The 26,782-nt window shown below is 38.2% G+C and overlaps 2 protein-coding genes across 2 annotated transcripts in view; one reads left to right on the top strand and one right to left on the bottom strand.

Annotated features, from left to right (window-relative positions):
- GPR137B (G protein-coupled receptor 137B) overlaps positions 1-4,064 on the top strand; it is a 32,262-nt gene extending 28,198 nt beyond the window's left edge. The window contains exon 7 of the mRNA XM_044419973.1: positions 2,342-4,064. Within this exon, the coding sequence (XP_044275908.1) occupies positions 2,342-2,348 (7 nt within the window). The 3' untranslated portion in view covers positions 2,349-4,064. The remainder of the gene's footprint in view (positions 1-2,341) is intronic.
- On the bottom strand, positions 70-25,475 carry ERO1B (endoplasmic reticulum oxidoreductase 1 beta). The gene is made up of 16 exons (XM_044419951.1): positions 25,103-25,475; positions 20,940-21,059; positions 16,747-16,830; positions 15,966-16,007; positions 15,131-15,213; positions 14,554-14,627; positions 13,720-13,840; positions 13,586-13,632; positions 9,976-9,987; positions 8,931-8,957; positions 7,749-7,841; positions 7,385-7,631; positions 4,403-4,472; positions 3,250-3,336; positions 2,245-2,378; positions 70-1,425 (listed from the first exon to the last, which is right to left on the bottom strand). The coding sequence occupies exons 1-16, from the start codon at positions 25,211-25,213 to the stop codon at positions 1,365-1,367; spliced, it is 1,413 nt and encodes a 470-aa protein (XP_044275886.1). The 5' UTR covers positions 25,214-25,475; the 3' UTR covers positions 70-1,364.
- Positions 25,476-26,782: the final 1,307 nt, after the last annotated feature.

Genomic DNA, 26,782 nt, shown 5'->3' with positions numbered 1-26,782 from the left:
AGAACAGTGTTGCTTATATACACAATATAATCATACATACGCACAATACCAACAAAGATTTCTTAAATCTGAAGAGTTTAAGAGCACTTTTAATTCATTTTATAAAGAATGTTTTACTTATCAAAGCAAAACATAATATGTACAAGTCTGTATACTGTATCAACATTGACATTCATGCTGTACTCAAACATCCCTTACTAAGTACAAATATTACATTACCGTCTTCAAATAAGCTCTTCCATCACAATTTACAGAATTCTTACTGCAGATTTAAAGGTTTAAAAAACACATCATCTGCTCTTGCTCTGCAGTGATGAAAATAAATTCCCCTCTGTAGTTAATGACTGAGGATTGCATTTCTGCAAAGTACACCAGTTTTATTACAGACATTGTATATCTTTTTTAAGGTACAATTGGAGATTGCATAGGTAGTGCTGAGTTCCAAAAATTAACTTTTAAATGTGTCCTTCTGTGAAAGGTGTCATTTGCCTTTATTCTTCCTATAGTACTTGAATTATAGGACAACCAGAATAAGAGGAATTGGCAGCATTCTTGAAAGACCTAGAATGGGATACTTTAAATGTGTCACTCTATGTAAATAGAGAAATTGGCTATATAGTAGAGAGCCAATAGCAGGCTTGATCAAACCATTTCAAGCTAGCAGCACTTAACTCTAAAGGCCCCCTCAGCAGACATGCATAAGAAAAACTGGTGGACTCTGGGGTAGGGTTTTCAATTCAATCTTGTCTCCTCGTAGAGAAGATGGCTGTGATATAGACAAATGTAAAATTCAGGAAGGGGGACAGGGAAGCAAGTATGAACATAAAATAGAATGTGAAAGAAAGCTGGTCTCCCCTGGATGCCAAGGGGCTTATTTTACTGAAATCCTGACTGGCCCCTTTTTGTTACAAACAAGTCAAATATATAGAACAACAAGGAAAAGTTCTTGTTTAACAAAACTTTGGTCCTTCAAATAAATACAGATTTTAAAATATCACCACCAGCTATTTTTAGGCAACACTGCTGTGTTTTTCCACATGGACAATGCAGTCTGGATGAAATTACTGCAATTTGATGTAATGTAAGAGTCTCTGAATAGAAGAGAGAAACAATAAAAGTTCATATCAAAAGATGGTACAAGAAGTGTACAAAGAGAGGAAGAATAGAAGAAATGAACATAATTTACATGTTTAAAATTAGGTACTTCGTTCATAAATATCTTGTCCAATGACTAACCTTTTCTACTTTAAATATTCAAGTTGTTATTAGAGTTACTTTCCTCTAGAACAGTTTTTATAAAGTGGCTTCATTCTTCATGGTGTCAAATTAATGGCTATTTCTAACCAGTAGATAAAAACTCTTTGTTAACTTGTTTGTTTTAATAAAACTTTGAAATTCTGCAGTTCCCGTATACTTGTAGAAAGTCTGCAATGGGAAAGCAAAAGACAGAGTTTAACACAATTGCATAGTGTAACCAACCTAAAGATGTAAAAACTTCCTTGGTACATTCAACTCCCTCCTTTGTAATTCTTCTTTGCAAAATCAACCAAAGTTGAATTTGGGTGCAATCTTATGAGATTGCCACCTAAATCACTTCCACGTTCCTTGCACCCTGCAAAACAGCTAGATGGCCAATTTTTGGCTGCCTATATGCAGTGATGAGGAGGACAGAAGGAGGCTAAGGCACTGCTAGGATAGATGGTATTTTGGTAGTGTCTTCCTCTCCTGATGCATTAAAGTTACCCTTACAACCTCAGAGAAGCAGCCCGTATGGTTCTTTCAGTACTGCCTGTACAGGGATCCAAACACAGATCCCCTGGTCCACGGCTGCAGAGATATTCTGATCTTAAAGGTGGGAATATGAACAACACTATGGCCATCTAGCCACTCTTTTAGAGGCCAGAGGATTGCTCTGCCCCATAATGGTCTCATTTACCATCACCAATATACACGCACTCTGTGAAGCTGAAGTCCAACACACTAAAGAATATTATTCTCAATTCAAAAATTAGGGAACTGAATACCTAAAATTTTTCTAATATCTTGATTAACTAAAATGTTCCACGTAAGCATGATGGATTGTATGTTTATATAATTCTATTTTGAATTGTATTTCTGTATGGAATGCCTTGAGGGCAGTCTATCCCTAAAGAGTAATGAATATGTAAAATAAAAATCACAGCCGTATTAGGAGAGGCATTCTAGCCTATATAGGTATAAACAAAAGTAAAGGTAATAACTTGCCTTCCAAATGCATTTAAAAGAGCAACTATTTCTTGCCGGGTAAGTTGGAAACCTTTTGATGGACTATTTTCAGGAAGGTTCTTTATTTCTTTTTCAGAGAATAAGATCTTCAAAGCAGTTCCTAAACCCTGAGTCTAAAAAAGAATGGCCATTAAACAGTGAGACTATAATACCCAAGCATTGTTTTATCAGTGAACCAATAGTAGTTTTTCCATCATCTTTCATATTATTTATAACATTTCCTAGTCCTACACCACTGTATTTTCAAATCCAATGAATATATTGATTACCAATGAAAGGAAGACTAAAACAGTATTTAAAATAAATTCTTTACTCATCAAAATATAAGCATCTAATTTATCCTTGCAAAATTTTTGGAATACAGGAGTAGTATCTAGCCATGTCCATCTGCTAATGGAATGGAAACCACTGTGAAAATTGTTTTTCCTTTCTACTGTAGCACCTCTGTGTACTACCAAAATCTGCTCCAGAGACTTGGGGAAATCTCCATATTTGGAGAAAGTGCAATGGGAAAGTGGCAGAGGGTGTGTGTTTCAATATGTGACTGAGAGTGCACTCAGGCAATTGTAGATGAAAGCTGAAGACTACAAGTAATACATTTTAACTGCTAAAATACATCCCTATTACTGTGAAAATAGATACTATACATAGAGGAATAATACGGGCTTACAGCCTTTATTACAGCCTGTGCAACTAGAAATTATTAGTTAAACTTGTGGCAAACTTAATAAAACAAGATGGAAATTAGCTGGATGTAATTTCTTTTGCGAAATACACTGCACTGCACAGGCAAATACACTGTACTGCACTGATATGAACCAGCCACAAAATGCAGAAATTTGTCTCCATATGTCAGGCTGTAAGTACGATCTTAACTGAGATCCCTAAATTCCTGGAACCATAAGAATATGATAGCTGGCCAAGCATGAGAAAAAAAAATTGGCATCCTGTATTCTACTCCATAAATAATGAAATAATACATACCTGCAACTTCCCCCATAACCTGCATTTATCACATCCAACACAATCCATTATGCGGGATATGTTCTTGAAATGTAACCTGAATTCTTCCTACCAATAAAGAAAAAGCTTGTTTAAAAGATTCAGCTCGACTGAAGCTTCTTTTTAGTGACAGTGTAACTCTTTACAATGCAAGGAATTTCTTGGGATTGGCCAGAGGCAAAGCTATCTTCTTTCAGTTACCATTAGGACTGACACACTCTTCCTCCTCACTGACCTCCCATAAGCATAAATTTACCCATCTCCTTTCAGAGGTAACCATACTTGATGTAAAATCTGCTATTCTGCTAAAATCTGCTAGCTCAAACAATAGTTTGCAAAATCACTTCTGATCACAGAAGTGGAAACTGTGACTGGGCAGTGACCACAGATCGTGTACCAGCTCCACTGGTGGTGTCACTAGGCATCATCAGCCCTGAAAGGAAAGAGAGAATTTGAGCACAAGAGCATTGCTGGTTATAAGCCAGCCGGGCACTCCCAATGTCCTTATGGTTGAGATAGGGCAGTATTACATACCTGTGTTTTTAAGCAGCTTAGCTTTAGTTTTAGTAATGCTTAACATATTTCACAAAAGTAAGCAAGTCTCTTTTTTTAAAGGTAAAAAAAATAGTAGTTGGCACTGACTTAACAAAGATACAGCATATTTCTTAGTTAGCACTATCAATGTGACCTTTAAATGTGACGATAGCACCGAAATAATGCATTCTATCATGACTCATTTAAGAAAGAAACACCGAAGACTCCTCTGATGAGAGATACAGCCCACCAGCATAAGTGCTCAGAGTTTTATTGGTAGCATTATTTCCAGAAGTCCCCCGACAACTCCAATACGTGCTTTTCAAACTTGTGAATATTTAGAAATAGATTAAATCTTGGAGAGGATTCCTGTTCAAATGGAAATTTGAACAATCAAGTGTACAAATTAAATCCACAGTGAAGATTTTTGACAAAATAATGCTATTCTTTGGATCATTAATCAAATCAAGCCAGTTCCATTTTCTTCAAATTATCTATCTAGTACTTGATCAATTTAACTATCTTTACAGGTTTAAGTCCTGGTTTTAATGTCGACACAATTCTTGTTTGCATAATTTAAATGTCAGTGAAATTACTTTACCTTCAAAGATTTAGCCCCTTTTTTGTCTCCAGCAAACATGGATTTTTCATCAAAGTGCATAGGGAAGGACCTGAATAAATTACATAGAACTGTTAAAATATACTTGGATATATCATACTTTACTGTTCATAGTCTTCTAAAAGTATTCTGTATTTTATAATTACTTGGAAATTTTTCAGTAGTGGAAAACATGCGACAGAAAATCTCCAAGTGGCAAATCCTAAGTTCCAGGCTCACCCAAGTACATGGAGTCTTCAATACCAGCAGTAATGCATAATGGCTAATCTCTTAAAACATTTTAGTCAAAATATAGGGCTGGATCCCAATAAAAGCATACATAATAGGGCTTGTCCTTCTAGTGTGCTCTGGCTTGTGAGGCTAAGCACAAAAGAGGTATCCCTAGAACATCAAGCAGAGGAAAGGTCCACAAATGAAACTCATACCTGCAAGGGTTGTATCTGCTTCATTTTTGGCAATCCACCACTTTCTCTCTGCAGTGTGCCTGCTGGCAGGGGCAAGAAACTAAACTTCTGTCAGCCCTATGACATATGTTTTTGCTTGGATCTTAGTGTCAGGTCTCCCTCCAGAGACTGAATGCAGAGTTCCCACTTTTCTTTACATTTTTTTTAACAGAGTGAACATACTATCTTTCCGCTTAAACAGATACATGTCCTTGCACTCCAGTAAGCTCACTCAGCTTACTGGAGCTGTGCAACTTCACCACTCCAGTTGTGCCCCCAGCCATTTTTTCCAGTTCATTAGCTAGATGATGAAGGCCAAAAATGCTTAAACTCTTAACCTTGAGCTGCACATTACATTGTTTTCTCAGCAAACACTGATCTCATCAGCAGCAGAAATCTGAAGCGTGATCACTTCCTACTTTGCTTTTTCAGCAGACAGTGATCTTGACAGCACATTAGCTGTGAGTTTGAAGAGACCCAAGTGATTCCAGTGCCAAGGTCATTCTTTGGTAAGAAAACCATACAAAAGTAGCTAAAGGACATCCTTTAGGGAAAGAGTGCAAAATCTCAGAACTTAGCACCAAATCTGGCCCTCTAGGGTCCCCCAGATAATGCCAACTGCATTCTTCCAACTAACTGAAAATCTAGAATCTGTGCATTTTTTCTCTGTTCTAAATGCCTCTCTTAAGACTGAGTTATCAGCATTAAAAGCTTTAAGCTAAATTATGATGCTACTTTGATTCTGCCCCTTTTTCCTTCAGCCATGCTCACTGCAGAAATGGAGCACATTTATACATTCATGTTGTTCTTAACCCACACTAATTGTTGCCTTTGCTGGAAAGATTGTACACCCCTGATTTCTGGTAAGTCAAGTAATGTAAATATTTTCTAGTACAGAGAATCTACCACCACTGACTGACTTATGCTCTGAGAGAGCAGAATAAGAGGACTTGCAGGAAGTGAAGCAAGGGTTACAGCTGATAAGGCATCAAGAAAAACTCATGTGATGGGAGCAAAGAGATTTCAATAACTAGAGTAGCTTGTGAGGCCCTCTCAACCCTACTCTGACTTTTCAGCATTCACCTAGCTCTTTTATTAGCAGATATAGTGCTAATAATTTTGTATTTTGTCCAAGTGTTGACTAGAAGTAAACTTGCTCTTGAGTGCTTTGTGGTTTTGTCTTGCTACAGACTTCCCACACACTTTTGGTTAGCTGTTGTTTCATTATCTGCTGGATCCAAAATTTAAAGGTATAAATATAAGTGATGAAAGCACTGCTGCGGACCTTCAACAGGATTACAAAACAAGCAGGAAAGGTATTCTGAGATTTGGTATAGGAACGCAATCTGGGATGTTGCTGAACATATTCCTCTTGCAACATGAAAACTAAACCTTTATACAGCACAGCTTTTGACTGTTCTTGCTTCCTGCCTACTTCAGATTCCTCCACTTTGACCAGAATGTGGAAGAACCTGGCCAAAGTTTGGAAATGCTCACACAAAGTCAAGAAGTAAATTGACAGGTGATAGAGTACAGAATCTGTTTCAATCTGGGCAAAACTTCAGTTTTTAGTAGTCCACGACAACTATGAGGAAGACAAAGATAAAGTAGTAAATGCTGATACTTTTGGCAATAGTTCAGAAAATGAGAGTGATTATATTTCAGGTATATTCACTGAATTCAGCCCCCAACACATTTTACTCAGTTCTTTTTATGGGAATGAGTGCTTTATGTCTGCTTGCCACTCTGAAGGATATTATTTTGTTTTATGAATATTGATGGTTTCCAGTTTTATTGCTATTTGTTGGTGTTTCATAAACTGGAAAAATAAAGTTCTTTAAAGTCTGGGACATAAATAAAAAATAAACACTTTAAAAAGTAAATGAGTCTGTGATTGTCTTAATAAACTGTATTGTTAATATGCCAAACATGGATTTTTTTGCTGTTATACATAACACATTTTAAGTTCCTAAATTTTGTTAGTAATTTCCTAACAAAATTACTTTCAGCCTGTAAAGGTGCCTGCTGATACTTCATTTCTTGCAGTTTTACAAAAAAAATCCACTTTTTCCACAAACCCTAACTTTTTTCCTCTGGGGCTTCAATATTTCAAAAATTTTACATCTCTAGCTCCAGATTTTCTTCAGCGATTCCCTGACTGCTTAGGCCCCCTTACCACAATATATTTGGCTATGGGACTGGGGTGTGAAGTGGGTTGTTAGCAGCTTCTTCAAGGCTAGATGCTTTTTCCTTTCATTATGGAAACAAAATGGTAAAAAAAGAATTCCTCTTTTGCACAACAACTGTAACAGCTACCAGATGAGGGGTGTTTTGCCAGTGGTTGATATCCTTATAGGAAATGTTAAAGAGCTGTTTTCATTTCATTCCAGACTCCAATTACCACTCTTATTGTTCTTATACATTTTAATACTTTTAATACACAATACTTTTTTGATGCCAACATCATTCAACTGCCTGAACCTAGCTGCATATTAACTGTTTGTTAGGAAGGTACACTTACTTCGTGTCTCTGAAGATTTCTAGCAAGAGAGATTTAGTTTCTGTATCTTCTTGGGAGTTTCCAGTGTAAAGGTCTACAATTGAACGCTCAAAATATGGTGCAACTTTTGACAATGCACGCAGTTCCACCAAATACAAGAAATATAAATTTTTAAGCCGCCTTGGACCTTCACTTTTTGTTTCAGTAGGGTCAAAACGATGGGTGAATTCCTTGACATTAGGTCCCCAACGAGGTCTCCCCCAAGTTTCTGAACAGAGAAAAACAGTATTTTTAAAGAAACTGTGTTAGGTTGTTTAAATTACGCTTACACAGAAATGCTTTCCATAACAATAGAGAGAACTGCAGTTTTAAAAATATTGAATACCTTCAAGTAGATAATTTGCACAAAGATGTACGTTGATGCTAGCATGAAGTCCAGAAATGAGCTTATAGAACACACGCTTTTCAAGACAAAGACCTAGAGAAAAAATAAAGTATGAAATTAAAAATGGAATTGATGCAAGTATGACTAATGGTCCAATTCAAATGTATTGAGAAACCATGTTTTCTTACTATGTAAATGAGCCACAATAATCTTTTGGCACACACAGTCTCACCACTCCTCCTCCTTGATGGCCATAAGGAAATTTTTTTCAGCTTCTAAACAAATCACAGTTCCCTATGACATCCAAACATGGGGAAGCTCCTGTTAATGGACTAGATTCAGACATTGCTCCTACTGGCAGAAGGAAGAAGAAACAAGACTTGCAGATCCCCCCTTTGCTTCATAGTAACCTTCTGCTCTCTTAAGATGTACTCTAGAGCATCGGGTTACTCTCAGAACAGTGTAAGGAGGATGGAGATCAGTGAAAGTCACCTTTCTTTCCACCAGCATGATCCTCAGTCTTCACTGGATAGAATAAACCCTTTCATTCACCAAAGGTTACATTAGAATCCAAGCAACAGAGACAAAACCACAATAAAACTGTGGTTTTGAATCCTGGCTTGTTCTCATTAAGTAGTTCCCCAAGCTTGGGCTTCATGGGGAAAGTACAGTTCATACATATAACATGGTGTTTAATAATACATACATGGGGAAATACGATCCGGAACTGCATGAGCAGAGACAGGGGAGCTGTATCAGGAGGGGGAAGCATCAACAAGTAATACAACACTCATATAGATGACTTTCTTATGCTTATGCTCCGATTATGCTGTAAAACTTAGATAACCATTCCAACATGTGGCTTGACTCAGCCCTATTAAGTCTATTAATAGGTTATTATACTATTGATTGTGCCTTTATGCCTTTTATCCAAATGATTTAATAGCACAGCTCCTCATTTCGCATTAAAAGTGACTAGAGCCAAGATGTTAAAAAGCATATTACCAATTTCATCATTATAATCTTTGAGGTAAAATTGACTAAATCCTGTAGAAGGGACTAACATGTTAACTTTGCCATGAATTTGCATGGACTAGATACCACATGAATCTCTACTTATATAACTAGGCTAACATTCTATTCTGAAAATATTCACTACCATTTTTACTAAATTTTATTTACCTTCTAGCCATGTATAGAAAGATTCTCCTGTGGGGAAAAAAAACTCATTTAAGAAGTCTCAAAATAATCCTTGATTTTCAAGATGGAGAAAACGATCCTAAAATTCCATAGTCTACGGGGGCTATTGAATATTTTGGATTTCCAACTCCAGGCCTGGAGACAATGCTCAGCACTACCCTGATCCTCACAGAAAGATCTGCAGGATTATTTTGAAGCTGTTCATGTAGCACAAGCATTATTAATAGGTGGCTTCTGACACCTTCAACAGTGTCTGTGAAGGGGTCCTAAATGTACAACCTCAAAGAAAGTTTTTTTAAATATATAAAACATGAATTTATATATAACTATCACAATGAATGCATATGAAATACAAACTGCTTACATAAGCTTTAGCAAAAACAGAGCATATCAAGGAAAGAATCTATTTGAAGATGACATCAATATTCCATCTGTTCAAATACTGAAAGCATTGAAAGGTTCTCAAGTCATTAAATTATATAAGATGTTTAGCCTTTCATTATTGTAATATCAGTCTTTTAGCTGTCAAAAGGACATGGAGTCATTTATGCTGACTATTGTTAATTTCCATGATAAAAGAGTGCATACAGCAGTGAATTCTGAAAAACCTTCCAGTACAAAATATATCTGAATAACTTTTTCCCCTAAAGAAGCACCTACTAAACACTACCACATTGCCAAAACATTTGTCCGAAAGAAGCATTAGCTGTATTGACTGCCAGCAATTAGCTGAATCAGTCAGTCACCTATTAGAGAGATGTTGTGGTGTCCCACAGACATGAAACCAAGGCTTTTCCTGAATAAGATGCTGCTGAAAATAGGTAGAATAGACCAGATAGGTAGATGCCAAAGTGACAAGTCACTACTTTTGTGGTGATGACAACCAAGTTTCCCAAATTTTGAAATGTGCCCACAGTTTCAAAAACATTGGGGACCTTTGATCTAGCGTATTTTGCTTGTTCTCTTTTATTTGCCCTGAGCCTTAAGAGATAAAGTGAAAGAATATTATTTTAGTATAAAGACTCACCATCATCCTCTCCTGAAAAAAAGGAAAGTTGTAGGAGGTAAGTAATATAATTTATTCTATTCTAATATTGGCATTGAAAAACAGACATTTGTTATTTTTAAAGCATTTTTTAAAAATTGCAGCTCACACTATCAGTTATTGTGTTTTAGATATAGATCCAAGAAAATAACTAACTCATATAATACAAACATGAACATTTAAAATACAAAGGACAGTATTCTTTTTTTATTATTTGCTAATCTAATTGAGCCCAAGGAACTAAAATTTGTACAACCACTTTACAATTCACAGGTTAGTAAAGAACCAGCTTTGCAACTTCTATCTATGTCACACAATAAAACAAGAAGATGTTATCCTGCATCATTAAATGCTGATTAAATGCTGACAAGATAGAGGTACTATCAGTAATGGTTTAATGGCTCTTATGTGGAGACAAAGTGGATCTATTTAGCCCAGGTGTCAGTATAGAAAGCCAGCCAGGACACACATCAGCAAATGAGCCTTACTTCCATCTTGGGGCTGTGCCCTGAACACCTGCTGGTTTCTGCTAAAATGATCAGCAACAGAAGGGTGGGGGGAGAACAGACTCCCTGGGCTGATTGCCAATTGGCAGCAAAAAGGCTCTTATTATGGGTCAGCAATGACCCTGAAGAGGACAACACCAAAGAGGGTTGCTCCTTGGGGAGCACGGCAAAGGCCACCCCGCTAACATCTTGCCTTTAGGTTCTGTTGCACTCTTGAGGGGGAGGTCATGGGATTAACTGGGAGAATTTCTACAATGAGTAATGATGGGTAGAGGGAGATATGGCATTGGGAGGAGGGCTAGTCAGGTAAGGGGAGCACACTCCAGACAGTGTCTGTGCTGTGCTCTGGTCCTCTTTATATCTGTATGTCTAGTAGTTGCCCTATAAGTCTGCCCTTGGGTCACTGGATGCTGCTTTTGAAAGCCAGACCAGAGCAAGTTCACTCTTACCCATGACTTAATAGTCAGTGGGACAGCTGATACAACAGGATAAGCTGAGTGGGTGAACAAGGAGCTAGTCTCTTCCAGTTATGCCCACCAGAGGACTTGGTTCAGCTTCAAGGTAGATCTGAGTTGGAGAGCGGGTTTAAGCCATGGTCTATAGAATTCTCTCTCTTCCTCCAGGCTCTCTGGTTTTTTTTGACTATTAGTGGGATTGTTTGCATCTGGTGTTGAGCCAGCAGGACAGATCAGAGATTCTGTTAGTGTCCTATCAACCCCACTGCTGAGAGATCGTCTCAGTTGTGATGCTGAAGTCCCTCAGACTGCTGGTCTTGGGGGATGCCAACATCCATACTGAGGCCACTTTATCTGGGGAAGTTCAGGATTTCATGACTTCTTCACAACTATACAACTGTCCCAATAATACCTGATTATCAGCACCTACCAGGACTTGATTGCATTTACTAGGAGTTTTTCTCTATCTATGCTTTCTAGCTGGATCTTGTATTGTTTCATGGCTTTCAGAGGGGTGCATAATGGGAGTGTATGAGCTCTACTACAGAGAAGATGCTCAGGAGTGAATGTGTTAACTGTCCAGGGCACCTCTGTATTCCAGAAATCAGAGTTTGGCATAGCCACCAGTCATATCCCCCAGAGCCTTTTGAAAACTATTCAAGGGCCTCAGGCAGGTCACCGATTGAGGACTATTCAATATCTAAATGAAACCACTGGGTTGGGTCATCCAAAATTTTGGAGGATACTGATATCAGTATACAGATGACACACACTTTTTTCAAGCAGGTAAGGATGTGCTAAACTAGTGAATGTGCTAAACTAGTGACTGGCTGCATTAATAGACTGAATGAGGGCTAACAAAGTGAAGCTCAGTCCATGCAAGACTGAGATGCTTTTGGTTGGTGGTTCTTCTGACTGGATGGCAGGTGCTCAACCTGCTCTGGGTGGCATTGCACTCTGTTTCAATGAGAAGATTATGCATCTTTGTAACTTGAGGCTCAGGTGGCTTCAGTGGCACAAAGTGCTTCTCCGAGCTACAGCCCAATCTGCGCAGGAATAGCCTAGCTTCAGTAATACTCTGGTAATCTCTAAAGTAAATTACTATAATGCACTCTATGTAGGGCTGCCCTTGAAGACACTTCAGATGCTGCAGCTTGAGCAAAATGTAGCAACCAGACTGATAACTGGGATCAGATGGACCCAATATATAACTCCCATTCTGCCCACTTGGCTGCCTATATGCTTCTTAGCCCAGATCTTAACCTATGAAGCCATATGAATGCCACTTCTGAGGGAAGCTTAGCTAGTGACAACAAGGACAGCCTTCTCTGTGGTAGCTCCCAAATTACGGAATGATCTCTTCACTGAGGTCCATCTGACATCATCTTTACCAACTACTTGTTGCCAGCTTAGAACAGCCCTCTTTGCTGAGGAATTTACTGACACCTAATAGCACATGGTATGAGGATATTGCCTGCTGTTTTTCTGCAGGCTTAGCAGAATGGACTAGCTTTTGCTATATAGTTGTAAAAACATGGCTTTAAATGTGGCATTTTTCCTCTATGTAATTTTATGATGTTTTATTTTACATTGTATTTATTACTCTTGTTCACCACCCAGAAAGCTTCAGCTATTGGGGAGTAAAGAAATATATGTAATTTAACCTGTTCTTTAATAGGAAGTGTAACCCCATACAAATCAGGTTTGCAGTTCTGGATCCGGCATTGTTGATGTATGCACAAATGGCATATATATCTCATAATGTCTTTGACTAAGTTAACATGCCAGGTGCAACCAAGCAGCTCTGGTTCTCTATGTTCTAGTAATGCCCAAGTTAGTCTACTATAAAAAATGAATGCTGGCTACATTGCTACCAGGACTGAATGCTGGTACCATATTGCCCACATGTTAAAGTTATTCACGAGTTTCTAGTTTATTTCTGAGTCCAATTGATCAATATGTTGGTTTGACCTTGGAATCTTTAGCAGCGCTATGCAGTGTGGCTGCCCAAAACTCACTGAACCTGATGATTAATGGCATCCAATGGAAGGCAGGAGAAGCACAGAGGCAAGGATTACCTTTGTGCACCTTCTACCATGCAAAGCATTTTGAGGCCAATTTTGGCCAAGTGCTTTATCCTTCTTCATGAAGATGGGCTGAGGCACCAACAGGATTCCTCATATCCTGGCAGGATGTTGCTCTTGCACTCCAGAAAGCATCCCCCACCCAGAAAAGACATACTAGCTGCAAGGGTGCTCCAAATTCAGGGTCCCAGCTCCAACCTCAGAGCACTTTCCAAGATCAAAGATGGGGCTCCAAATTTGGCTATCACCATCTAGACAGCATCTCATGGCCATAGGACTGAACCCAGCTGATATTTTGCTGCTTGCTAGTCATTTTAGTTTTTATTGTTCATTTATCTGGTCCTTTTTTTACAGTAAAATTGTGTAAGCTGGCTTGAGGACACTGACCATGAATGCATTTTTTGTGTGTGTGTAAAATATTTAGATTGGATAAACAACCATCAAATAAAGGACAGTTTCCACTGAGACCTTGTTGCTTTCCTGAAGGTCATAGCTGTACTGAAATTTCAATATCCATCTTAAAATTGCAAAGGATTTATTGACCCACCCTTGCTTGGTGCCAGTGGATTTAGTGGACGATACACTGACCGTGGTCTGAAGGAAAGAAAATTAGAAATATGTTTCTGCAATTTAAAAACTTAAAACATGTCAAAATAAATGTTTCCCTCCCTCCCCAGTTACTTGAAGCAATTTTCTTCATAGATACTGTTCCATACTCTCCATGCAGAGGGCCCTTTGTATCCAGTATAACGTTCAGGATTCAGCAGCAAGTCCACATACTGAGCATCAGGAGATCTCTCATCTAAAGAAAATCAATCCACTATGGTTATATCTTGAAGTGTGCTAGAGAACAATGTAACAGGAAACAAATAATTTGACTGATGTAAAAAGACAAATTTAATTTGTGTTAAGTTGAAGTTCAGGGTTACATAAGAACAGGCACTCTTACAGAAAATTGCTATTAGTATATGCTATATAGGATGGAAAACTAATGCTAGCTATTGGTTTGTACACAACAAACTACATTTAATGCTAAGCAGTAAATATGCAGGATATCTCTGAGGTGGTGGAGTGATGAAGCCTATGGTTCATTCTGTTTGGATATTCATCAGAAATCAGCCTATATCCTAAGGGAAAGTGGTGTGTGAATCAACTGGATACATACAATGTGATAAGTCAGAGTATGGACTGCAGCACCATGCACTGTATGAACCTAGCCATACCAAAAAAAAAAAAAAACCACCACAGCTTGTTAACTATGAACAACCTATAAAAATCACCCATGATTTGTTATTCATTAACAAGCCACTGTTTGTTAGTGAAGCTGGGTTCACATAACACAATAATCAGCCATGGTTCAATGGAGCCCTGTAATCAATCCATACTCTTCCTTGTCAGCTTGTGTGAACCAGGTCATTCCCTTGTAATGGATATAATTTTGGAGTTTATTTACTTAGGCACACACTGCCTTGGAAAGCATATGGTTCAAAAAAAGCAAACAAAAAATAATGTTACCATCAAGTTCGCAAAAATGGTCCTGTGAATCATCATATCTTGCCCAGTCAATGAAAGCCTCTTTAGTTTGGTTGCTGTAGAACAGACAGAGAAAGACCACTACCAAATTAATGCATGCATTTTTATTTTTATTTATGCTTCTACATCCTTAAACTAAGAGATAATTACTGAGATGAACTTAAACAGATATCCATTATAGTCCCAATAAAACCTTAAAGGCAGCTCATTAAAAACCAATCACAAAATCAAGAAGATAATACCATCTCATAAAACAAACAGAAAAACAAAATGCAAAAACTTGATGTAACACTGTTAAGCAACTGCTGTCTTACAACAGACTGCAAGTTACAATACAATGATACCACATCATTACAAATACAGTAGTATTTAATATGTTTCTTATGTTTGGTGTAGAAATGCTGCATGCTCCATACACAACAACAGCAGAAAGAACTTGCTCAGATAGAAAAAGGCAAGAAGATTACCACTGTCTAACTATGTATTGCTAGCAATAAATTTGTTCAGCACAAATACCAAGTTTTAACCTTCCTATTAATAACACTTAAAGACAACTTACCTTAATGTACTATTAATTGCTCCCAGTTTGTTAGCTTGTTCACAGTCTTCAAGTTCTTTGGTATGATTTGCTGTCTTTGAATACTGAAAGACAAGAAAATATGTATCATATATCCAACACCCATGTTTTCAACATTATACCCTGAGAATGTTTGCCTGTTAGCTACATGTTACTGGTCTTACATGTGGGATAAGTTTTAAATATATACAATATTTCAGAATAATAGTATTACCATATTCAGAGACAGATGTTTCTGTACGTATGCATATTGCCAAATTTTCTTATTTATCCCAATACTGTGGTCCTTAAAACCACATGTGAAATATATCAAATTACACATGTGAAAACAAAGGCATGACATGTGAAATATGCATTAGTGGGAACACTCTTCTTTGGTGCCTGCTTTACATTTTTCCCTAGAAGCAATTTCAAAAGTAACATTTTAGGAGAAGGCTGTTTTATGATGCCTCCTGACCAAGCTACACATGCTACCTGTCTAATTTCAACTTAGTTTCTACCTAGCTTGGGAAAAAGAGGAGGGAGAGTAGAAAGGTAGAAAGTGTTCATCTGTGTTTTCATGGTAAAGCTAGTATACTAGCTTTCTAGTGCTGCTGCCAGTTTGAATTCTCTCAAGTACAAGAGAAAAAAAAAACCACATGTGTGCACACAACAGTAAATACAGTCAATGGTTTTGCAAGTAAACCTAACATCATGTTATTCTAACTCTTCACGGGTTCAGCAAGCTCTAGCATTTCACATGGTTTCGGAGTGCAGGTTGGGAAGAAAGAGGTAAGAAAAGCTGCCCTAATTTACTTTTTCAGAAGATATGACTTACTTTGTTAGCACTTCCAGCTTTAATTCCAACTGGTACTTTACTCTAAAACAAAAACAAAAAAGTCATGCAAGTGGCATAATGACGCATTCTTATCTTTCACAAGTCGCCACTGCCTTAAAATTAACTGAGCTGAGGGAAGCTGAATACTGTAAACAAGTGAGCCAAGCTTGCAAGAATCCATTTGAGTATCCATACAATAGAATGGACTGTTTAAAACTTGGAAGTAGTTTACTTGAATCTTATGCATATTTCTCTAACATGATCAAAATCAATTGGACCTCTCTATAAATTGGTTCATTAGGCACTGTAAATCTGGTTAGCATTTAAATCAGAATCAGTTCTTATATCATGGCCAAAACTTTGCAGACAGTTAAAGCCAGACAACCTGGATTTATGTTGCTATACCACCATTCACTTGACACAGCCTTCCCCAACCTGGTGGCTTTCAGAGGCATTTGGACTAGAACTTGCAAAATTCCCTTCCAGCAGGGCCACTGATTGGGAATTTTCGGTGTTGCAGTCCAAACATGTCTGGAAGGCACAAGGCTGGGGAAGCCTGACTTAAAAGAATGAAGAACCACTACACTGATCTATGGGTATTTTACATATTTTACCTGATATTTAAATTGAGCTCCTCTTGCCTACTAAAATTTCATTATCAAAATATACTACCAATATTAGATACTGTGATGCCAATAAAAACGTCACCGTATTTCCTAACTCAAGAAGTTATCCGTAGAAGAGACTGGGTTTTTACCTGCTCCTTTATTTTGAAACTCACCTCAGGACAAGGCTCTACATGGCAATCTCTGATAGAGCAATGGCCATCATCAGCCCAAAATGGACATGGTCTCTTCAGATTAACCTTAAATTCAATGAAAATACACATGTTTGTCAGTATGAACTGAAGAATATAGAGCCTTTGCTTCAGAACAATAAGCCTTAAAACATGAGACTGGGAAACAATACTCAGTTGAACCTACAGTATTCTTTTAAAATAAGCAAGTAGCAATCATTTGGTGAAATGTACATGTGGGCATGCAAGTATAAGCAAAATCTGAAGCATCCATTTTGAAAGAACTTTAAATTTGAAGAATCTTAAAAGTAAAATGGACATTAAGTCACTTCTCTAATCTGATTAGCCTATTAGAACTTGTACTGTATTTTCCATTTCTTGCTTACTGGAGACATAACCTATGCACAGTAAAGGGAACTTAGGTTAATTAGGTACTTTGGGATTGGAACTTGCAGGGCAGGAAAATAAGCTTCTGTTTATTATTTACCCATCATGACTGCATAATCCCAGTCACTGGGCATATTTACATGACACACTAAGCCTCCCTTTGAAACACTTACCTATCTGGCCCTTCTTCCTCCTCAGCTCTCCAGCCAACTTCAACATGTATCCCATGCACCTTTGCAACAGAGTTTATGTCCTACGATCCCTTGCTTCCTCAGTTCCCACATACTAGATTTGCTTGGCTAAGATGACAGAACAACCCATTGTGGTATGAATCGAGTTACTTCATCATCAGTGCAAGAGAATAAGAGCCATAGGGATACCAATTTGCTGGCCGATAGGCCACACTCAAAGCCCTCATGTATTAAACCATTACCCAAATATACCTGGTGGCCAGGAAACATATCTGACTCTTATAGTCTCAAACGTATTTATGTATGCTCATTACAGGCACAATCATTGAAAAGAATCTATTTAAAATCCACAGGTGCACAAAGGTTTCTGAATGTTTTTCTGCAACATTAGCTTTTTAACACATGAACACCATCTTCACATTTCAAAGAAATTCCAGAAGTACAGACATGTAATATCTTTCCATACTTAACACACATGAATGATCAGCATGCTATATGAACCAGAATCACAGAGCTCAGGTGCCACAGCTTCCTTGACTTAACTACATTTTGGAGAACCTTTTAATCATAACAAGTTCCTGAACCTGAATTCTGAGTGTTATACAGTTCATCCAAAAGGGAAAAAAAGGTAATGTGCAAATATATTTTCAGCATTGAACAAAAATAAAGCTTATTCTTTTGATTTATATAATTTAATTAACGTAATTTAAAATAAGCTACCTTGATTTCACAGGGTGGGCCGGAAGAATGAAAAAAGGCAAACAAAACTGAACAAGGGCAATAGACAGGTTTAATTTTTTTAAGCTGCAGATGTATTTAAAACTATTAGCCTATCTACCGAAGTTAGAAAAGCCTTTTGTAATTATTAATAAAGTGACAACCATATTGTATGTTTCAATTCAAGCAAGAATCCCTTTTAATAATCAAATAGTGTAAAAATAGCCACTGAATAATAGAATTAGTTGTTAGGAACTGGTACTTGTTATTGCTTGTTTTACCTTCATTACAAACATCAGGTAAATCACAGTAATGTATATAGTAATCCAATATTTAACATGCAAACTTTTACTCTCCAGTGAGGAAGATTATAACCCTATGTTTAAACTGCTCATTGTTTGCATTTTTGTTTTATTAGCCCATTGCGTATGTGTGTTTGTCTGTGATGCTTGTTTTAAAACAGAAGTGAGAACCTGTGGCCATCCAGATGTTATTAGACTCCAGCATGGCCAATGGGCACGGATGATGAAAGTTATAGTACATCTGGAGCACCACAGATTCTTCACCAATGATATGTCACAATTTAAAAAAATAAATTCAGAAGAATTCTACAGACAACCCCCACAAAGTTGGTTATAATTTGACAGATCTAATTATGTTCTGATGAAATGGCAATCAATTGTCTCCTAAGTATTTTGAGCGTTAAAGTGCTAGACACCATTTCATATTACGACTTTATGGTAGCACTATCAGGATAATAGAAAGACCATTGCCAAAACCAGATATCCTTAATCAGCTTTTTCCATGGCACAAAGACTTATCTAGCACACAACTGTGACCTCAGCTGTTATGTAACACTTAAGAGATTTTTTTTAAGACTAGAGAAATACTTAAATAAAATCTAGTCCGGTAGAATATTACATTTAAAATAGTTAAGTTCCATTCCATGCTTTACATGCAAATTTTCATATTTCCTTTCCTTTTATATACAAAGATCATGAGTCTTGCCAAAAAAATAGCTAATGCTAGTATGAATAAAAATACAGGAACTGAAAGTAATCTTTACAAATTAATGCAAAAAGAACATTTACACTTTCTATTGGTTATGCCTAAGCTTATTTAAAATGTGTACAGTAAACTTATTTAACCAGGCATGAACTTGTGAATCTTCTGTTACATCTGTACTGAATGCTACTGGATACTGAAAAAATACAGTTCAAAATCTTCCTGGAACCAAAATCATACCTGTTACATAGTCTCTCTCTCTCTCTGTGTGTGTGTGTGTGTACACATGTGCACACAAAGAAGAGAAAAAGGAGATAATTTTTTCCAATGGGGTGAGGTCATGCAACATCTCTTGGCAATGGTGGTTGGTGCCTATGGCAAAATAGCTTAGCACCTATTACAAACTGATTCATAGCTGGACCTAGCGAATGGAACCATACTTGTGAAATGAAGTTTTTCTGGTTACCCCTCTGCAGAAAACCATTGGGGGAAGCTACAGTAGGATGGCAGAAATGGCCAAAATGCAAAGAAGCTTCCTTGAATAAGTTGAAGGACATTTCATGAGTAAACATCTTTGGGTACAAGCCACATAGTATTTCAAATAAAATTCATATGCAATTCTTTGTGATTCTTAGCTGCTCATGACTGAGAAAAAGAAGAAAAGATGATAAAGGTGCAGTGAATGACATACATGTTTACAGATAATTAGAGAAAAATATTTCTAACATGACTGCTAGTGAGATATGTGGTTTGGATGCAGATGGATTATAATTTTGAATTAACAGCATGCTATTTGCCAATATTTATCAAACTGATATGCCAACTTTAAGTATTATAATCTTCAATTCAACAGTTTTATCAAAAGTAAATTCCAGCAGCAACAGGCATAGCATGCATTTGTTTCACATTGGCAGAAGTCATACAGCTGTTATCTAATTTCAGTCTATTTTCACTACAATATGCCTTGGATCAAAGAACTGCTGAAGGTCATTAGCTGGGCCTGGTTATCATTATTTGTAAACAAAGATTAATTCAATTTCCCATCCAGCTTGCAAACACTTTGGCTCCCTCTATGAGCACTGCTCAGCTGAGGCTACCAATGGTGTAGGGAGAATTCCCATTATCTCTGAATGGAGATTCCTGAAGGATTCCTCCTACTTGGCACGCTGCTTGTCCTCCCAATGAGTAAAAACAACTGCATACCCTGAATCTTCCCCAGTTGAGACAGTGGAAGGGTAGGTTTGGGACACCTTATCCAAGTTGTGACTGGGGCATTGCTTCAGCTGCTGTCTTGGTTGGGGTGGCTTTGGTATGTGCAAACTTTTTCCAGTCAAGAAAAGCCCCACTCCTACTTGCAGCAGGAGGTCCTACTCATGGGTTCCCACAGACAGTTAACTGGCAACTGTGTGACAGAAGGCTAAACTGGATGGACCCTTGATCTGATCCAGCATGATCCTGTGTTCTTCATGCTTGTACACAGCAAAGCTGATCCACAGCTAAAACCCCCTGAAGTTATCTGTCTTGGGAAAGGTGTAGAGGCCCTTTGACTCCCCACCTTGAAATTCTTCATTTAAATGGCAGGTTCAATTAATCCCATTAAGGAAAAAACACAAATCATTTTTTCAACCTGTTCCAGATTCTACAACAAGTAGCAACTACACATAAGTTATTGCTTTTAAAATACTTCAAAACAAGAAGGCATTAAGCTTATATTATGATTCGTATTTGTAAACATTGCTCTTTAATTTGCCCAATGCATTTTTCCTGTCATACCAAATTGTAGTTTCTAAAAATAACATTTACTTATACCATTTCTTCCTTTTAATTTCTAGATGAAAGATATATAGGTTCTTTTCACACATGCCATTCTCACTATACCTTGTAATATCTGAAATAGTCCCGTTCTTGAAGTTTCTGTATTTTGGGGAAGATCTTAAAATTGTTGAATTCATCAATGCTTTCTATATCACACAAACAGTCATCAAGTACTCCTGTGAGCTAGAAACAAAAGAAAAAATAAAGTAGCAATATCAGAGCAACTCAAGATCTTGACTAATAAATGTGAAGTGGCTCAAGAATTACCCATAAAAATAATAAAAAAAATATCTTCAAGAATTCATGAGACAATCTAGTTATTTACACTGATAATCATGCATTGCACAAACCCCTTTCTCAATCACTCTTCCTTGCTGGAATTTTCTTGAGAACTATATATGGTGATAACCCAAACTTATGGGGTTATTACTTAGCAAATTGTGATTTAAAACAATCTACAGACAAGTCATGTGAATGTCTACATAGAAACACCACTTGTGTGCAGGAATTTGTGATGTGCGAGGCAACCTTTGGTTGCTCATTGTTAAAACCAATGAATTGGGACTGTACAAAAATTAGTCATTCAATACTACACACAGAACAGGTATCACTCTGCTCAGATACACACTGTAGATCCAAGATATTGATAAAATTAGTATTTACTAACCATGATTAAATTATTCTACATATGTAATCCGATGTCATTCTTGCTATAGAAGAATGCTCAGTTAGACAACTGAACATACCTTGCATTACTGTTGAGTTTATCTATAATGTGCCTGTGTCACTGGAATTCAGAATTCACACTGGTTGACAGTGTGATATGACTGTTGTTAATAGGCAGCCCTATAACTTAGGCATGGACTTAATTATAAAAGAGAAAACTCAATTACTCAAAGAGACAACTACCAAGAGCCATATATTATGTTTGTATTGTGAAATAAATGTTTAATATTGTGAAAGTGTAATTTAACCCTCTCTACATAAAATTCACTGCACATGTGCAAATGATCCCACTGTATTTGGGTATAGAATTACTTAAGGTGGGTAGCCAAGCAGCCTTGTGTAGGCTGTGTAACATCATTTGGTGAACCTCCACATCCCTACTATCAAACAATATTAACAAGTACAAATTTGATAAGTTGAAATTTCTTTTCAATCATATTCACAATCATTCTTTACCAGACAACTTGAAATATAATTATTGAAGGGCTCCCAATACAGAAGAGCCACGTACCCTTTCAAAACAAGGAAGTTCTCCATAACTACTACAAGGTAAAACCCAGAGGACATTAATCTTCAAGTACAAACTCATTAGAGAGCTCTGTCAAAGCAGGCTGAGAACTAAGAATGTAGCCTGAAATAAATAGTAACAGCTACAGAGTATATTTATGCATATAGCGATTAACAGTACCAAAATAAAATTATCAAAGATTAAAATGAGTTAGCTCAGGACTCAAATCCAAGGAAGGAACAGTAGACCATGTTGCCTGAAATTCATTCAGCAAAAGCTGCCTGCAAACACTATACACAATTGGTCAAAATATATTATTTTTGCTCAAATTATTTATAACTATTGTTCAGTCATAATGTTATGAGAACTGCTATGAGAACAACAAACAGAGAGCCTTGGATTCACATGCTCTCCTACTCCTCTCTTGGACATGGCAAAACTTTTAAGAGCTATTATCAATTCAACAGTAACATATAATTTGAAATGAAATTATAAATACCATTTCAAAAATGTTAACAGTTCATGCACATGTACATAAAATTTATACATTCACAAACTGTTAAGTAGAAGGAGGAATTCTCAATCTAGTCACAATTCTTCATAAGGAACTCAAAAATGCTGCTAGTAATACAGTCATCTCCAAGTTCTGTGTCTTGTTCTTCCACTATATATAGAAATTTATTCCAGTTATAACTGTTGTCCCACTGTACAGTCGACTTTTTTCTAAGCTAAGGATTTTTCTTTTTACTTTGCCCATCAATCTGAGAAGAAAAACCCCAGGACACCTTCCACAATAAAACAATGGCTGACGTAGTCCTATTAACCTCAACCTCAGGGGCCTTCTACCAAATGCCAACCCCCCTCAGAGGGTGGCAAATAGGGGAAAGGTCTTTTCTGTAGTGCCCCCCCCCTTTAGAACCGCCTTCCTGCTGTGGCTGGCTTAGCACCAAATTTGCTATCTTTTTGTGCCAGGTTAAGATAGCCCTCCTTGCAGAAGCCTTTACATATCTTCCTGGTTATCCAGGAGCCTGATGGGTTTATCCAGGCACCTTTTTCCTTTCTTCTTGGCAGGGTCTTTTATTGTATTTTAAAGGTATCTGAATGCTATTTTGAAATACTTTAAAGCTTTTAAAATTTTGTTTTATATACTCTATTTTACTGTTTTTATATGGTGGTGTGAACTACCCAGAAAACTTCAGCAATGAGCAATAGGGAAATGAAATAATCACCACCACCACCACCTTCAATATTAAATCCCACTTAAGGTTTTTTCTTTTTTTATTATTTATTAAAACATTTTTATGCCGCCCCATTTGCCGAAGCCTCGGGGCGGCTTACAACAATAAATCATATTGTTTTTAATCATATATATGAGCCTTTTCCCTTCCTGTTTTCTTTCGCTTATCTCTATCTTTCCTTAAAAATCTACTCAAGCATACAAACAGAAACAAAAACAACAACAGTTTCACTAGCATAATCACATTATGATGCATTCATACATAAGTCTCTCTCATCCCACTACCTGTTGCCTTGTCCAACATTTAACCTGGTAAACAGGAGCCATTAAGACACAGCTATATGAGATGTAGCTAAGACAATTTCACACACACATACAGTATTTTATCTTACTTTTAAAAGGCAAGTTTAAAGGTCACGCCACACAGGACATATTGGAACAATCATATAGTTGTGGGCAGAATCTAAGCAGTCAGAAGAGAATTTGGAACTTCAGTTCTAACTTCAGCAACGTGCTCCGAAGTTGGAGCTGGGACTCTGAGTTAGCAGCACCCTCCTTCCACCATCACAGCTGGTGTGGAAAGAACAGTGCTGGCTGTGGCCCTGAGATTACAACCATGACCTTGGAGATAGCATTTTAGGGGCATTCAGGGAAAGCGACACAGGAGAGGGAGAAGTCAGGCTCTGCCAGCACACAGTGCCTCCCACTCTCTCAGGCAAAGGAAAGACAGCCATAATTGGCCACCTAAGTCTAGCAGGGCAAGAGAAGCACTAAGATGACTTTTGCTTCTGCACTCCTCCATAGGATGGACTTTGGAGGCTAACAGAGCCACACACCATTGTGTTAAAAGCTGTTTTAAGCATTCCACTGTGAAAACAACACACCAGGGAGATGTCTCTACATAATTAAGAGATATATAAATTCTTCAATACATGAATTTGTTCATCTGAAGTTATGTCTATACTACTTTTCAGGAAAACAGTCAAAGCAGTTTATGTAATATGATGGCTAAAAACATGTTTAGAGCTGTTTCTGTAGGGACAACAAGCTTTATGTGTAGATCTTCCACCCTTAAACAGAGGAACTGAGGAATCTGATTGTCTGTGCAGGTCTGGCTACCTCAGAGAACAAACTTTACCTAAAAGCACCTGTCTCCCCTTGCCCCACTCTTCCAACATGAGGTTCAGATCAAATTACACCAGGCTGGGTGGACACAGATGCTTCTGCCACACAATTCTTCCCTCAGCTGACTTTTAAAGAAAATGGATTTTAACTATTGTATTCCATGATGGGCAACGGCATGAAAGAAGCTGGAGACATACTTAAAAGATAGAGAAGATGAATGATTACGAGTATGCAAAGCATTCCCACCTAGATTAGACAAACTTTGCATTTCATTTATATCAAAACAGAATAAGAAAAGAGCTCTCTCTCTCTACATGTTCTTCTTTCCCTACTTGGTGTAATGTAATCTCATCTGGCATGCTCTCGGTTCAGTTACAAATCTGCATTAAACATCCGCTAACCCGAGTTAGCGGAAACGCGACTGGTTCAAGAGCTCCCCGAGGAAGACCACCACGAAGGCTTACTGAGAGAGCAAGGATGCTACTGTGCTATCTAAAAGTGTGTGCACTTCTGCCACAGCTCCAACTCTTAGGGGCAGGATCAGGTTCACCTGCTCCACGCCTCGAAGAAGGACCACAATTCTCCCCACAACCAAATTTCTGTCCCCTCCGACCTAGTGACCCCTCTCACCTGGGCCTCTATTGTACACCCGAGACAGCCAATAGTTAGCCCCGCCAGCAGGAGCTGCGCCGCTAGCCCCGTCCACGCTGCAGTTCTTCGGGCGACTCTGCTGCTGCTCATGCTGCAGAACCCTCTCGCCGTTCGCCCAGGGGGGCCCGTGCCCCTCGCCGCCGCCTTTGGACAGCCAGGAGTCCGGGGCGGGCGCCGGCACCTCCGGAGAATGCCTCTCCTGCTTCCGAGGCTGCTTCTGCCGGGAAAGGAACCTGCCAAGCAAGCCAGCGGGCGGATGCGCCTCGCTCGTTTCTTCAGCGGCCGCCGAGGCTCCCTCTTCTCCTCGCGCGCGCGCCCTATCGCAAGCTCTTCCCTCTACATAGAAGGGACGGCTGACCTACCCTCCAAGTTGCCGCGCAAAGCGCTTTGGGAAGTGTAGTACGACACCGTCATCTTTCTCCCGTTATATTTCTCAACCTCAGACTTGGTTTATGAAAGGGGCGGGACATAGACAGTAGCCAATAGGAAAGAACCACGCGCCCCTTCAAAACAAGAGGAGGCAGTTTATAACCGTCGCGAAGACAAGGAAGACGCAAAGGGAATACGTTGCTTCGGGATATTCTGTGTTGTGTCGGTGTCTGGAGGAAAAAAAGGACGCACGCTGTTAAAAAAGCAGCAGCAGCGCTGCTAAGGCTTCTGAAAACGTTTTTGTGTTTCATAACTCTGCTCCTTCCGCCGCTCCAGCTGGGTTTAGTATTAGCACATAAACCTTGTTGTTTCACTCAGCTTTGTCAATCCATCACAATCAAAATGATGGATGAAACTTTATTAATTTATATCCTTCCTTCCTGATAAAAGTGTGCTCAAGGTTACTAATGATAAAATTCAGGTCAAAAAATGACAATTACAAAAACAAGTAAACGGCATCAGCCAGTTAACCCTCTCGGCTTTAGCTAGCTTATTTGTCAAAGTCCTGTTGACTATAAAACGTACTTGCCTGGCTAAGCAAATTTCGTTCGCATCTTCCCGATAATACAGGTGGGTTGTGTTTGAGATTCTCAGCCAGCACAGTTTGTAGAACTCAGGCTGACAATCAGGTTGTCTGCCGCTAACGTGGGTGGGGAAACATTATTAGTTTTTAAACACAAGGAATTTTAATAAACATAGAACCATGTTCCCCTCCCTACATTTTGCTGGAAATCTGTACTGGGGAAAACAATTCAGACCTGTATTTCTTGTAATTACTTAAACAAGAACTTCTTGTGAAACTGGCCTCTTGGCAGCATTGCTCTCACCTTCTCTGACAATTTCAAACCCCCCTCACTATGTTGAGGTGTGTATACAAGAGGAGAGTTTCCCTTTACATTTTTCTAAGTTAAACAGTCTCAGGTGTCGCAACCTTTCCAAATGGGGGAGTTGCTCCAACACTCCAACCCCTTGATCGTTTTTAGTTGCCCTTCTCTGCAGCTTTTATAGTTCATCAAATCTTTTTTTCTTTCTTTCTGTTGTGTGAGAACAAGAACTGCATAAAAATATATTCTAAATGCTGTCATAAGATCCATTTTTATAAGGACAGTATGATACTGGAGCTTTCATTTTTTCAATTACTTTCCGAATTATGACTAACATGGAGTTTGCCTTTTTGTTTTACAGCAGCCACAAAATAGGGTGGGATTTTCATTGAGCTGTCAACCAAAC

Source organism: Varanus komodoensis, unplaced genomic scaffold (genome assembly GCF_004798865.1).
Source record: "Varanus komodoensis strain SLA01 unplaced genomic scaffold, ASM479886v1 scaffold1, whole genome shotgun sequence".
In the NCBI taxonomy this organism is placed as follows: domain Eukaryota; kingdom Metazoa; phylum Chordata; class Lepidosauria; order Squamata; family Varanidae; genus Varanus; species Varanus komodoensis.
This window is presented reverse-complemented; position numbering and strand designations above follow the sequence as displayed.